The 15,500-nt window shown below is 39.9% G+C and overlaps 1 protein-coding gene across 3 annotated transcripts in view; it reads right to left on the bottom strand.

The window, feature by feature from the left end:
- Positions 1-15,500, bottom strand: part of dock11 (dedicator of cytokinesis 11) — a 74,151-nt gene that overhangs the window by 25,558 nt on the left and 33,093 nt on the right. For 2 of the 3 annotated variants that reach the window (XM_031288372.2, XM_031288370.2), the window contains exons 21-38: positions 15,161-15,273; positions 14,780-14,863; positions 14,571-14,660; positions 13,223-13,344; positions 13,047-13,116; positions 12,833-12,958; positions 12,206-12,277; positions 11,525-11,671; positions 10,176-10,259; positions 9,719-9,830; positions 8,689-8,727; positions 7,588-7,769; positions 6,505-6,618; positions 4,966-5,041; positions 2,222-2,310; positions 653-773; positions 350-416; positions 40-87 (exon numbers count right to left, since the gene is read on the bottom strand). In XM_031288372.2, the coding sequence (XP_031144232.1) occupies positions 40-87; positions 350-416; positions 653-773; positions 2,222-2,310; positions 4,966-5,041; positions 6,505-6,618; positions 7,588-7,769; positions 8,689-8,727; positions 9,719-9,830; positions 10,176-10,259; positions 11,525-11,671; positions 12,206-12,277; positions 12,833-12,958; positions 13,047-13,116; positions 13,223-13,344; positions 14,571-14,660; positions 14,780-14,863; positions 15,161-15,273 (1,756 nt within the window). The remainder of the gene's footprint in view (positions 1-39; positions 88-349; positions 417-652; positions 774-2,221; positions 2,311-4,965; positions 5,042-6,504; positions 6,619-7,587; positions 7,770-8,688; positions 8,728-9,718; positions 9,831-10,175; positions 10,260-11,524; positions 11,672-12,205; positions 12,278-12,832; positions 12,959-13,046; positions 13,117-13,222; positions 13,345-14,570; positions 14,661-14,779; positions 14,864-15,160; positions 15,274-15,500) is intronic. The other variant, XM_031288371.2, reaches the window with a different exon arrangement.

The raw sequence follows: 15,500 nt of genomic DNA, 5'->3' as shown, positions 1-15,500 counted from the left end.
CCTTAATGAATTACAGTGCTGTTGGTTTTTCAGACTTACCGGACAATGTTCCTTTTCCCAATGTAACGGAGCTGAACCAGACAGATCCTGCAGGGAGAGTGAAAATAATAGAACATATTAGCAGGAGCTCAATTTACTTTCATGTTTTCAGTCCTGGTATTTTTTTTTTCAAAAACTCAAGTCTCAAGTCTCTTTTAATCTTTGTTAACTGCATTACAACAGGCCATTATGGGGTGTGTGTGTGTGTGTGTGTGTGTGTGTGTGTGTGTGTGTGTGTGTGTGTGTGTGTGTGTGTGTGTGTGTGTGTGTGTGTGTGTGTGTTTTTTGGTTTTTTTTGTACACTACTCACTCTAGCAAGCTGAGGAAGTTCATGATGTCTTGAGGGCTGACTTTGTTCCAGTAGGCCATGAGAGTGTCTGTGGACAAAAATAAAGCCATGTGTTGTTTTTTTAACCAACCATTAATCAATGCCTTGTCAGATGTGTTTAAATAAGTCACTGTTGATATTAGAGGACTTCATTGTTCGTGCAACACCCAAGCCAAGATTCTGAGTAGACTCTATCCTGAAATAGCAGAAGGGACAGTTATGTCATATCCTGTGTGTGGTGAATGAAGGCCTGACTCTGACGTGCGGTTAGAGATCATCACTGACCCTCTGACAAGGTCTTGACGATGTGCAGGAAGGAGAGCAGGAGGCCCCTGATCTCATACTGTCCCAGTCTGCCGATGGGAGGCATGGGGCTGCTGCTCATGGTGGAGCCACGTCTCTGCAGCTGGAACAGCACGTGCATGTGCGCACACACACACACACACACACACACACACACACACACACACACACAATGGTGAGATATTAAAAGAAACATTTATTACTGCAAGCATGTGGGCCTACCTGCTTTATGTCAGTACAATACTGAGATCTATAATCTTTACCAAAATTATTTGTAGATATTCATTTGTTTGTCTTTTGTATTTCATATTGGTTTTTTTTGTTTTGAGTTATTTCATGTACATACAGTATTTATACTAACTAACCAGTCCTTCCAGAAAAATGTGGAGTTTTTTTGTGATTGTTGCGCGCAAAAATCCACAAGATGATTCGACGATAGACTAAAATTACCATATATAATAATGATAATAAACTTTATTTATATAAGCACTTTTCTAAACATTGTTTACAAAATCAATAAGATCAAACAAATACGAAAAAAGAAAGAAAGAAAGAAACCTTTTCAAAAGCTTTCCCGAAAAGAAAAAGAATGTCACTTAATGCAATGGAGTGTCTCACAGATGTGTTAACAATGGAGCTCTATGACACAGAGGAATGAGACATATCAGGAGTTAATTAGTACATGCTAGTAAGATCAGTTCATTGTTGCTTTGGGTCTGCACATGGGATTTGTTGACAGTAAGAAAAATATTACTTTATGTAATGGGTAAAGTTTAGGAAAAGTTGTGGCCAAGAAGTAACATAAAGTTGCAAGGAAGTTTTAACCATTAGTTTCAAATTATCAGCTACCATAAACCAAAGGAGGTGTGTTGAAAAGTACTGCAAGTATGTATTTATACAGATGATAAATAATCCACTCCAGTCCTACTTTATTCAACATCTGGATGCATGACGAGACAGCGGATGCATATAAAGCTCTGGCATCAGAGCAGGAAACATGAATAAGCCTCTGTTTTTCAGTAGTATTAGCATGTCTCCTTCAGCACAAAAAATGTGGCGTCTCTCGTTCCAAAAGCACATTAACATCAAATCGATGGTAGTCGTTGGCGTGTGTTAAATGAAAACTGATTCAATGCAATCCCATTTTATTTGATGTGCAACAGTTGCACAGCAGGAACAGTGAAGGACTTGTTATGTTGGCCCTGTGTTCAGAGACAGCAGACACGTCACACTGAGTGGACAATGTAGTACTTTTCAAAAAGCAATAAGGAGATGTTTTCTTGAAAAATGACTCTCATGAGAGTTTGTTATGAGGAAATGTACTGTGGAGTCTTCAGATACGTATCCAAAACAGTGTGTGTACGTGACATGAGTCTTAGCCCATTGGTTATTAATAGAGTTGTACAAATCCTATGAAAAGGGTTTGATTTTTTTCAAACTCTTTAAAGTGCAACAAAGCAAAGATAGGCCGTAACCCATGTGCCAGGCTGTGCTGGGGCTACTTATGATGACGTCTTTGGCAGTGGGTCGGCAGGTGTGAAATGTTCTCACCTCAGTGCTGTCTGGTGTTCCTGAGTCCATAAACAGAGAGCATCTGGAGTCCTCTCTCCTCACAACATGGCCGTTCTGAGCTGGCAGACCTGGAGCCAACACAGTGCAGCATTGTTAATGCCAATTGAAAGCAGCACAATAAGCAATGACTCAAATTGCAAATTTAGGGGAGATACTGATACTCTCTCAAACACAATACTGATTTTAGGCTAATATTAGATGCAAAATAGATACCAGATGCACTGACACACCCATTAGTACTGTATTATTGGCTTCCCACATGATATCTGGCAGATACACAGAAATTAATAAGCCATCCATATCAAGGGATAAGTCTACTGATTTTCAAACGGCAATATCTGTTTACTACTCATAGGAAATAATACTGAGCATGTGAACCCAGTTGTATGAAGTCTTTCGTGGCTCTGGAGAGGCATCGTAAAATCTGAGAACATAACCCTAAGTTATGTCACCGGGGAAATTAAGCTATTGAATTGCATTTTGGGAAGTTTGTGAAGAGACTAAAGGTCAGGATATTTTCTTTTCTCTTAATCTCTCTATTCTTGGAAATGCAATACCAAACTGCTGGAGAACTATTTTAAACATTTAACACTGAACCTTTTCACAAACTAATATTTTAAAGGTCCCATATTGTAAAAAAGCAGGTCGAGGTGCTTACTGTAAAAGTATCAAAATGCTCAATCCACAGAGAAATGCACACAGCCCGTATTCAGAAACGGTGCCTTTTAACGAGCCGTCAGGACTTCTGTACGCGTGTGATGTCACAACTAAGTTATATATAGGTAGGAAGTGTCATTCCCCGGCTGCAATGATGGTGCAGAGACTTGACCAATCAGAGCAGACTGTGCTTTTCTTCGGGAGATGGGCTTAAAGAGACAGGCGCTAAAACGGAGCGTTTCAGACAGAGGGTGAATACAGGTATATTCAGATAGACAGTATGGGAAAAAATTATGTGTGTTTTTATGTATTTGGATATTAAAGCTGGTAAACATTTTCTAGTAGAAACCCAAAATACAAGTTTGAACCTGAAAATTCACATAATGTGGGAACTTTAAAGCACAATGGGAAGATTCCATCACAATCTCTACCTCAGTTCAACAGTTTAATCAGAATCTAGCCTAATAAAAGGAGGTGATAGTGAACATAGATTAAAAATCTTGTCTGTTGCACTCAATGTCTATTTCCTACTGCTTTTTGCCATTGTTGTTGCTGTGACATCCTCGTCCTTTCGTCTTTTTTATTTTATGTATTTTAACAAAAAGAAAAACAAAACAAAGGCAATAACAACAACATAAATCACAAAATACCTTACAAACATACATTATATAACATAGTAAGCAAATCCAGAAACTCCTTCAACCAGTTATCTTTGTTATAGCAGTCTAATTTGCGTTTTCCAATTCACAAGTATAGTCCTCTTTATGGAGAGAAAAGCTAGTGCAACTATACGTTGTACAGATCTTGCCTGTATATTTTCCAGTCTGCTTCCCAATACACATACAATAGGGCATTAAAGCTATAGTGCATAGTTTCTGTTTCCCCCATGAGGAATTTGAAGTAATGACAACAAAACTGTCGGCGCGTCCACATGATACAAGCCTTCCGTGATCGTGCGCCCCCACCCCTCCTCCACGCAGTTGCTGGTAACCAAGGAGGACACAGAGGATTAAAAAAACATGATGGACTCTTCAGAAGAGGTAATTATCTTCACTTGAGTTTCTGTGCGGGAAAGTTGCCGGACGACACAATCTTCTGAACATAGTCATACTGAGAAATACAGAGAGAGTTGTGTGGAGCTGATAGTCTTAATTAAATTGGTAGCAACTCATTTGGCAATGGCTTGAATGTAATGGACGTTCAATAATATCAAAAAGTTACGCACTAAAGCTTTAAGGAATATTGAACATTCTGAATAATTTTTAAAATATCTATTACCTCAGTCCAAAATCTCTTTAACAATGGACAGGCCCACAATTAATGCATAAAGGTAGAGAGGGGTGAGCTAATGTCCCATTCCCACTGTTGTTTGATGGATATTGTGCTGTCAGGAAGGGATAGTCCTTTCATCTTGACAACATCAATTCAAGTCACTTGCAAATGCTATGCAATAGGGCTGATGAAATTGGGGGGAAAAAATCTGATTGCGATTTTCCAGCCAGATTACAATTGAAATCGCGATTATTTTTTTTAGCTACATATTGCACCTTCTATGATCATGTTAAATAGAGTAATACAAAATAAATGAAAAATCCACTGAAAACAGGAGATTTCTGTAAACAATCCAGCATTTATCTTATGAAAAAAAATGTAAATATCATAATGAAAAGAGTAATAAAAAATGTTACATCAAATGTTACACCACACATTCAACTTAATATTTCACATTCGATTAATCGCGGTGTTCACGATTAGCTAATCACATTCTCTTAAGTCACGATTTTGATTTGAAAACAATTAATCGTTCAGCCCTAGTATGCAAACTAAAATGTCTCCATTATCACAGAAGAGCCGGCCTCTGGTAAGTGCTATAATGTATGCAGTGCCCATTCCCAAAAAAAGAAATAAACAATGTACAGCTACAGCCAGAGAGAGAGAGTGCTGCTAATGGACCAAGATGCGTGTAACATAAATATTGCCTCTGTGGTGATGATAATGGAGGATCTGTAAACAGGAAGAGGCCAGATGCCTTGTGTGCTGGGAAGTATCTGCAGTTCTGAACTCACCATGGTCTCTCTCAATTGCAGTGCTGATTCTCCTGCTGTCTGTGGAGCCGGTTGATATCAGGTCATCTCTGGAGCCCTGGACAACCACAAGATGGAAGAAATAAACTCTCGGTAAACTGAGTACAACTAAACTGTTACATACTGGAACACTTCCACGACAGATTTTATAATAAACAATATGTGAAAGTCAATTTTTTTTAAGGTACAGACAAGGGCTGGACGATTAATCAAAAATGTATCAGTACAGTGTTACAGTACAAACCTTGCCAATGAACTATGAGGACAAAAAAAAAGAAATTACAATTTCTTTTAATTTTCGTTCATTTATCGTTATCGAGGTAAAATGTGCAATTAACCGTGATTTTGATTTGAGGTCATATCGTGCAGCCCTAGTACAGGCACTCTGAGACAGATACAATTTCAAGCTGAAAACACACCAATCTGTCTTTTCCAGACACAGAGTCCAATAAACTTTAACTGTGAATCCTTCCAAAGAACTTCCAACACTGTCAAATGCGCCTGTTAAAATCTTCTTTATTACATTAAAGGAAAAAACAACGTTTCAAGTAGGGCTGTGCAATTAATTCAGTTTTAAATCGTGATTCCGATTTTGTCTCCTAACGATCACAAAAACAGAGCAATCGAGAAAAACGATTATTTTGCACATTACGTTTTGCAAGTGAACTCTTATTTTGTCTTGTGCTCTGAATGAGAAAAAAAGCTATAAACCGAAAAAAGTATTAAGAGAAATTTCACAGCTCAAGGTGTTTTCACTGTTGATTTGTTTAACTGCTTCACTGTTGTTGTTTTTTAAACTCAATAATTGTAACATCTTTCAAAAAGCCAATGAGTAATCGTGTCAAATAATCGTAATTTCAATACTGACCAAAAATAATCGTGATTATGATTTTTTCCCATTATGAAGCAGTCCTAGTTTCAAGCCACAACTGGCTTTTCGTTACGTGCAGATGATTTAAGGCTCCTTTGTATTTGAAACAAGCTTCCTCTTCACCTGATGATTGAGGCTCGGATTTTCAGATTTTTCTCAATGTTATAAACAAGACATTTTGAAGGGAGTAGACGGCAGTGTTGCAAGTTTGCATTAGAAAGCAGTAACAGATTTTAAAAGGGATGGAAGAATGAAGGGGTGCCGTCTATTCAGGAGTGGGCTGGTGAGACGGCTAGGGTGGCGGCGTTTGAAAAGATGTCATATGAACGGTTTGTCAGATTGGATGTCCATACTAGAAAATGGGGAAAGTACCTGAACTTTCTGGAGGGCTCCTAACAAGCTTTGTGCGGGGGTGGGAGAGACGTGTACGATGGGCTTATGGTACTGTCATTTATACATATGTTTATTTTGGTTTATGGTCTATTTTGTTACTATTTAGTTGAATGGTCTGGACTTACTGTGTCATATTTGTTTGCGAGTTGTATGTTTTGTATTTAAAAAAAAAAAAAATTGTTAATCACAAAAAAGAAAGCAGTAACCGAGCACTATGTAACCCTACTGTGGCCATCCAGGGTTCCAAGGGGACTCACATTGAGGCCGAGCCCGGGGCTGGAGGTGTGCGGCTGGGCAGACAGCTGCTTCAGGTTCTGGTAGAGCAGCTCAAAAAGTGGCAGGTAGAGCAAACAGATCCTGGCCTGCTGGTTCTGAAACATTAAATATGACTAGATGAGCTTTTCATATAAATAAATGCATTGATCAAACTGTCAAATGTATGTATTAATACTGTAGAGTGACATTAAATGAAGTTACAGGGGCAGACAAAATGACCACACATGTAATAAGAGAAGACCATTGTAGGTTCAAGTTAAATACATAGTTGTTGCCTGCACACACGCTATTCAAAAGCCAACCACGCCCAGCTGCTATCAATGGGTCCTGCACTCTTAACACAGGCTTGTTTGCATAACAGACATTTGGTACAGTAGGCAGGTACTTGTTGGACGGGAGAACAAACAGTTACACCGCAGTTTATCGCATGTACAAACTTGAAGCCTATGACATATTAACTTTTTGCGTGTAAACAATAAGGATCTGATAGGTTGTACTGTAAGGTGTGAGCCAATGTGTGCATGTGTCATACTTCAGTGGCTGCTTCACTGACTTTTACTTAATCAGGTCAACATCTGACCTAGTTTGATGGTGAATTAGTAACATTTATTTGGGATCTTCTTCTATCTATCTATCTTAAACTTCTGTAAATGATGGATATACTGTACACACTACTACGTGACTTAACAGGTCATTTGGTTTCATATTCAGCATTTATTTTCCTTTTTCATTTAACAAACAGGATGAGATCATTTCCAGCTGTTCCCCCGGGCCATTTCTGTTGTTTGAGGAAAGATAATGATAATATTGCAGATTCTTGCATTATTATCAATAAAATCAAACTTTAAAAAAAAAGTAAAGTGAGTTTTAAATAATAGACAAAAAGATGGCAAGGTGGTAAGACAAGACATGAAGTTCAGTGTTATCAGTGTGTATGATACAAAGTTATGACTCATCTTGCGAGTGTTGTTACTGTCACTCTCCAAATGTAACTCATATGAACAATGACTTTGTTCTGCTTGTCTTTTCTTCCTTCCATCATGAAGTGCCCCATCCTCCCTCACCTTGAATGCAGTGTAGCGATCATCCATGGCGTGTTTAATGAGAAGGTTCTTGAGAACGCTCACGGCCAGCTGTCTGACCTCGGGCCCTTGCTGCAAGGCCTCAGCCACTTCTCTCAGCAACAGGCCAACTAGGAAGTGGTTACGGCAGTATTCTTCTGTCAGGCTGAACTCCAGACTCTGCTCTGTGGTTGGGACAGACGGGAAGTGTCAATATACAAGTATGGGCTGAACTGATAACAACATGGCTTATTGGGACACTCTCTTAAACTAAGATTGAGGAACTGTTTGGTCTTGTGAAATTATTATTTTTTTTTTTAAAGATAGTTAAAATCTAACTGCATTACTCAGTACATGCAATATAATCAAAAGTGTTGCAGTAAGCTGTAATGTAATACAAACATTCAAAGTGCAACTTTCCAAACAAATATGCAACAGAATCTTAACAAAACCACATACCGCAACCATTGAGACATAAATTACACCAAAAAGAGAGGAATTACAATAATTCATGACTCAATAACTACATTAGGAAATGTATAATTTTGTAAAAACAGACTGCATATTCAGAAAAGACCAATAAATCAACAATATTAAGAGAGACGTGCCACTGGAAATGAGAAGTTGTCGGTTTCAACACAAACGTGACATACAGTTTCACAATAATGCTGTGTTAATATCAAGACAGGCAATGCAGCCTGGGAACTGAGCGCCCATCTGCAATTATCTTCTCGAATGACAGAGACAGACAGACAGGCAGGCTGAGAGAGAAAGAGAGGCCGAGAGAAAACCGCAGCTTCCACAAAGATGTTGCCGTTGTAGTGTTTGCAAGTCACTACGACAACAGTGGTCAGTTCAATTTCCAAACAACAGCCAAGCTCCTCTCCTCTACGACACACAGGCTCAGGCACGTGAAGGCGTTAGCCTAGCATTAGCATTGTGCTGATTGAGTGAATAGGTGTCCTATGAGAAAAAGGGGGGGGGAGCTGACAGGATGGCGGGTTAGTGCAGGTCAGAAGAAGGAGGTGCAGGTCGTTTGCGTACGGCAGCAAACAAAACGGTGGTGGCGTTGATGTAGAGTATGGTGCGCGGAGCATCACCTACCTACAGGGCCAAAAAGCTCCGTCGCATACGGAATAAAATCTGACCACAAGCAAAACACAAAAAAAAAACAGAGAGGGGTTGGGAGTAAAAATAAAGAAATTGGGGGTGAAAGTGTAAACAATCCATGCAGCATTTACACAGCACACAGTTGTTTGCTTTTTCACTTGTGGTTGTGTCAAATGTGGTGTCAACGAGTGTTGGGTAAACTTTTAAGCGGGTATAGACTAGGGATGCACCGAATCCAGATTTTTGGGGTTCGGCCGAATACCGAATCCACTGGTTAAGATTCTGTCGAAACCGAAGCCGAATACCGAATCCTACTCCCATCCTCAGTCCATTAACACAGTAAACACATTAATGAAGTAAACGACGTCCACAGCCTCTAAAATAGTTACATGTAACAACTTAATGTTGAATTAACACACTCTTTTCACATCGTTGGAAAGCACATAGCTATCGCCAGATGAGTTACAATTTTGTTTGGCAAATTTTCGCCAACCAGTGTGTGTAGAAATTCATGTTGTTTAGTTTAAAACAGTCTAAAGGAAATGGTCAATTATAGTGTGATTAAAACTCACTATTTACATGATTTACAGTACTTGATTTAGAGCTGATATGTGAAAAGGTACACGACCTTATTTGTTTAACAGTAATTTAGTTTTACTGCGAACCGTCACAGGAAGTGCTTTTATTAACGTTAGCTAACGAGCAGCAAAAATTCTAAGGTTCAGCAGAAACCGAACCCCGTCAAAAAGCCCAATATTCGGCCGAACCTGAAGCTGAATCCTGGATTCGGTACATCCCTATTATAGACAGCAGGTGGTTGTGACTTTCCACCTGCTCAATCACAGACCTAGTGTATGCATGGGCCAAACAATCCGGTTAACAGAGGGGATCAGTGTGGTGGATGCAGGTCAGAACGAGATCGGTGAAGGGGTGTTGGGTCATGTGAGAGCTAGCCAGTGGTTACATATGTGGTAGGAAGCTTAATGCATTCAATGGAAAACAGGATTTGATATCTGACTCTCACCTTGTACCCTCTGCAGCTTGGTGCGCCCGAAAGCCATGGGCAGGTTAAGAGGGATGAAGTGTTCGTGGTTACATACTGTCATCAGGAAATCAAATTTCATTTCAGTCAGCACCTGTGGCAAACATAGATAACGCATAAATGTAATATCAATATGACCCTTGAGGCTGCTAACAGGGCTTCTCAAACAAAGCCTGCAGGGCATGTTGGTTTAATTTGTTAGTCAAATGAGCTGGTACAGATATAGACAGAGTGGCAGGTAGGGAAGGAGGAACAGCACGTCTGTCTGTTATGTACATGTGACATACACAACAAGTTGTCCAAAATATCTTATCAGTAAAACAAAATAAGTTTAATTAAGTTCATTTTCAGGAATTAAGTTTATTATTCTACTCTTTTCAATGGCCTTGGATCTTGAAGTGTGCAGTTGTTGTGTCTCCCACTGAGTCGGATCATGTACCTTGGGATCTTTGAGACCGAAATGACACATGTAGTGATTGACCAGGCCGAAGGCAAAGCCCCTGTTCATGACGGTCAGGCACCTCTGAGAAAGGAGAAAGCGTGGTTAGCACATATGCTGCTATAGAATATGCAATAGGTGTGATAAGAGACAAAACAAACACATTTTTGAGACTGTTGTGTTCTGGAGGGGAGTTACAAATTAAAATAAAAGCATATAATGGCAGGAAGAGCCATGTAAGAAGCTCAACCAGGGGTGTCAAACTCAATTTCACTAAGGGCCACACTGGAAAAAGAGAATCACATCAAGGGCCAGACATGTACAGTTTATTGACATGATTTTATTGCCTTAAAGCCTTAAAGGTCCAATGTGTAGGAATTTCTCCCATCTAGCGTTGAGATCATATATCACAATCAACTCTCTCGCGCCACGCAGTTCAAAGTACGTATAACAACTACGGTAGCCTTCGCGCTTCAAAAAGCCGGTCTCTTGCTCTTTTCAATATCCTTTTTCTTTTTCTGGGCGAAGAAGAAGACTCCTGTTCCTGAAATTTGGATTTTGAATACGTGTGGTCCTCCATGTTTCCTTCTTCAAACATGCCGGGAAGCTACGATACCCATTAGCAGCACCTGTGAGTTTATCATGTGACAGCGAAAACGTGAAAGGCGGAGCAGTATGTCCTGTATGTCCCTTATCGGCTAACGTATTTCAAGATGGAGCATGAATATGGAGCGTCTACCCCAGTTCATGCGAATGCAAATGTAAAATTTCAAGCCAAAAGGAATACTTGGAATTGATGTTGCTGGTAAATATTCATGAAAAAGGACAAGTTTGTGAACGGGCAACACAGATTTTGATAATGAACAACTAAACACGTTACACACCAGACCTTTAAAACAGTTAGCAAAAGAAGTTCCCTAGCCATCATAGAGTTTAGCAAATCAAGCAGAACAATCATTCTGATTACAGGTTCAAATACGCAAACTCACTGTTCGTGTGGGAATTTCTGAGTATCTAAGTCAGGAAATCTTCCAAATTTTGCTTTGAGTGTCGCGTAATTACAGTTTGAAAAACAGTTTCCCGTCTTTTTGGTTTGCCACAAATCTAGGCGGGCCAAAATTTATTGTGAACCCAAACCTATATGCAGGCTGAGTCAAAATTTGCGAGGGGCCAGATTTGGCCCGCCGGCCTTGAGTTTGACACATGCTCAAGACACTACGACTTGTACAACTTGAGGATCAGAAACTAACTCAGGTAGGACTTACTGAAGAGTAAGTAAGTTCCCCAACAATCAGCCTTTAGTAAGTTAAATCAAGTGCGTTTCATGTTTTTGCATGTGGCGTTCACACCTTGATGAAATTGGCCAGGCTCAGGTTGACGCAGCGAGCTTCCTCGAGGATTTCCATGTGACGGATGGTGATGTGTGGCATGATGGACAACACCAGCGACTGGAGCGCCTGGTGGAAACTGTCGGGGAAGCGCTGGGCCCGCGGCATCTAATGAGATGGTCAGGACAAAGATGTAATAATGGGTCACTTGAATTAAATGCATCAACAAGTTAAAATGTCAAACAGTCGGAAACATTACACAGACAGATTTCCAGTATATAGAAAGGTATACAGTATAGATAGATTTTCTCTAAGCAGATTGCAGTTAAACATCTTACTAACAGCAGCATACAGCTACAGCCATCACGTTGCTTACTGCTGAACATCTGGCATTGCTTGTTACAACCCAGACAAAATGCAGATGGCCACGGCATCAGAATGTGGAATATACACACGGCTTAATGATCCGCTATGAGTCTCCCGTTCTTTCTTTAAGTGTGTGTGAGGTTTGTTTAAATGTGTTGACATGTTTCTAAAAACATCACGTGGTAGAAATTTGCTTGTGAGATCCATGCCAGGAATAAACCTTTGAACTTTCGGGTCGTGTCACAAGCAAAAAAGACTCACACTGTAAAACACCCGGATGGGATTAGCTGCTCAGTCTTAATTGTGCAAAGGAAGAAGAAATTCCTTAAAACCAACCTTTATGCGGTTGCCCTCTTGCAGGTACTGGGCCATGGATTTGGCCATGGTTTCAAAGAAGAACCAGGAGTACTACAGAGAAGGGATAAAAGAGGACTGGAGTTACACTACTATGGGTGTTTCCCAATATGCTAATAAGCTTCTGAGGAAAGAACAGTGTTGATCACTGGAAATTAAATTACATTACAGGTCATTTAGCTGATGCTTTTATCCAAAGCGACTTACAATTGCTATATATGTCAGAGGTAACAAGCCTCTGGAGCAATTATGGGTTAAGTGTCTTGCTCAGGAACACATTAGTTGATGTATAACAGTGGGAATTGATCCCAGACCTCCCACACCAAAGGTATGTGTCACACCCATTGCGCCATCCCCAATAGGTATGACATATGAAAATGTGTTCCTGAATGTCACAGAGATAACATTACAGTACAAGCAGCAAGTGATGAAGGATATCTTCTCTGGAAGTGGTCACAATGGAAGTGATAATTTGACTTTATGTTTCGAGGACATGAGCCTGAGATTTTGAGATGAGATTTTTAAAGGATAGTATGCCACCTGCTGTTTAATATTGGTACTACAACTGGACTGATGCAGGACCTGTATGGATAAAGCCAGAGCACACACCTTGAGCAGTTTGTTGCTGGTGTTGAAATCAGCAGTTTGCTTGAGGGTGGCTGTTACAGCGGTGGCCAGCACCTCATGGGTGGTCGCTGAGTGTCCCGACGCGGGGTTGTTGGTTACAAACACATACTAAGAAGAGAAAAAAAACACACAAATCAATGATGGAATTATTTTTGATTCTACAACCCATGTAGCGGTGTTTGTGTTGGTAGGTTACCTTCACAAAAGAGCGCAGGTAGTGTTCCAGGCCCTCCTCGTGACATCTGGAGACTATATGTATGATCACACTGTAAGGCACAGAAGCAGAGCAGTGTTATACTGTGTTTTTATCTGTATTAAATAGTACAAACTGCAGCCACACTTTTTTTTTTTTTACACAAGTGGACAACTGACCGCAGAGAGTTGACTGCAATCTCATGGGTTTCTTTGGTTGCTGCTGTGAGCACCCCGAACAGCTGCATCAGCACCGTTGGTAGGAAGTTGATGATTACTTGAGTCTCCATGGCATGCAGGCACTATCGGAAGGGACAAATAGGAAAGCCAATGTAAAGTAAGTAGGGCTATCCAGAATACTATTTTCAAGCAGCATTAGTTGGGAAGGGATTAGCCAGCCAGTACCAAGCTAGAGCAACTAACATTGGTAATGAAAGCAAAATAGGAGAAATTAAAATTGAAAACCAAATAGCTACCTGTCACCTGTTTTCACATAGAAAAACAGGTAACTTAGAAAAATATCTCGGCAAAACTTTGTTTTTCTTACTTGCCTCTTAAGGATTCCGTACTGGTAATTTCAGGCAGTAAGACTTGAATTAAAATATGTAAGGGACTTGAAAAAAAGTTATTTAAATGTGAAAAAATGTCTGAACGAAATGTCTATAAATTGTGGAAAATTCAACTGAAGAAATCAACACTGCACCAATCTCTTTACCTGTTTATCAAAGCGACTAGCAAATCAATTCTCCTGATTTGTATTTCAAAGTCAAAGTCAAAGTATCTTTATTAGTCTCCCCAAGGGGAAATTTGTTTTGGACACTGGGAGAAATTACTGCAAGAGTTACAACAGAGACACACAACAAGCACAGGGTTAAAACAATTAAAAGACAAATGTACAATAAACATTTGGGCTACTCAAAGAGCTGTGCAAATTGCAAATTACCATTTTCTATACTTGTGCAAAAAGCCATCTTTCCTACATTCTTCTGTTCTCCCATACATGCCTTACAAACACTCATTCCTACTTCCATAAGCATCCATGCATTCAGTCATAAATAAACATTAATTTATTCATTCATAAATATCCATACATTCAGTTATAAATATGCATTCATTCATTCATTCCTCCATTCATATCCATACATATTTGAATCTAGTTGTGAACACTTCCAAGAAATCAAATCACAAACAAGATGTATGTGAATGGAAAATGGCACAGGCACTGAAATTGAACCTTGAGGGACACCACAGGTGATGAGAGTTGAATATAGTTGAATTGCTGAGACTATCCTGTAGGGATGGTGTTTGCTGTATATGAGAGGTACTGTAGGAGGTGAAGGTTCTCAAAATTATCGATTCATTATGAATTATATATAGTAAAACTTTCTGTGAAACCCCAAAACGGCTACAAAGAACTGTAGTCTTTACAGTGGATGGGAAGTCTGGTGGTGTCACGCGAATATGATTGCGATATAGTAATGAAGTGTAAGCTCATCTTAGGGATCCCTGCTCTCACAGTAGCTCTCACCTTCAGGTATTTGATCAGTTCTGCTGGGTTGCCCTCTGATGTCGTCCTCATCAGCTGGCAGTGCTGGAAGAATTTGTGTAGATGCAGGTCCTGTGGAGGAAACAGTAAAATATTACTATCATCCACACACTCTCTTTGTACCGGCTACCTCAATGCATACTGTACGTATCTGCATATTCGAAGAATGATTGAAGAATAAAGTGTTATACCTGTGCATATATTGTTGATGCCACATGGGTCTTCACTTTGAACAGTGTCTTGGCATTTTCCACCCACTTGATATCTGGTTGGGACTATTAAAGTACACACAAATATGAAGCATTTAAGTTGTTTTTTTGTTTTTTTACTCAGGAAAATATCGATTGAGACGCAACATATGAGCTAACATGTCAGCAGTAAGAAAGACAGTGTTATCATCCAGTGTTGACCATGAGTGACATTTAATTTTGTGGACATTTAGCTCACAAGTTAGCACTTTAGATGACTGAATCAGATTTCAGCAGTATTTTACTGTTTGATGTTAAATCTATTAGCTTTCATTTTAGCTTTGACCATTAGTGGGGTCTTGGTTTAAGGGAATAGGACTGTACCTTCCTGGTGTCCTGACACAGGTATCCAGGAGACAGGGTGGCTGCTACGGGCAGCTGGAGCTCCACTGACTGCATCCTCCCGTCTTTCAGCAAAGGCATCCAGGAGTAACCCACTGGAACACACACAAGTAACTGTGTTGGCTTACTGGGCCTCAGCTATCAGGATACATACCATGACACAGCCGAACATACTGTAGTTTAAATCAGAAATCTTTAACCGTGGGGCCGCGACCCCTAGGGGGACCGCAGAGTTAGTGCAGGGGGGGCCGCCAAATTATGTAAAAAAAAAAAAAAAAATAACTCTGAAAATGTGCATTAATATGAATGCACAATTTTAATT

Source organism: Sander lucioperca, chromosome 17 (genome assembly GCF_008315115.2).
Source record: "Sander lucioperca isolate FBNREF2018 chromosome 17, SLUC_FBN_1.2, whole genome shotgun sequence".
NCBI classification, from domain to species: Eukaryota; Metazoa; Chordata; class Actinopteri; order Perciformes; family Percidae; genus Sander; species Sander lucioperca.
This window is presented reverse-complemented; position numbering and strand designations above follow the sequence as displayed.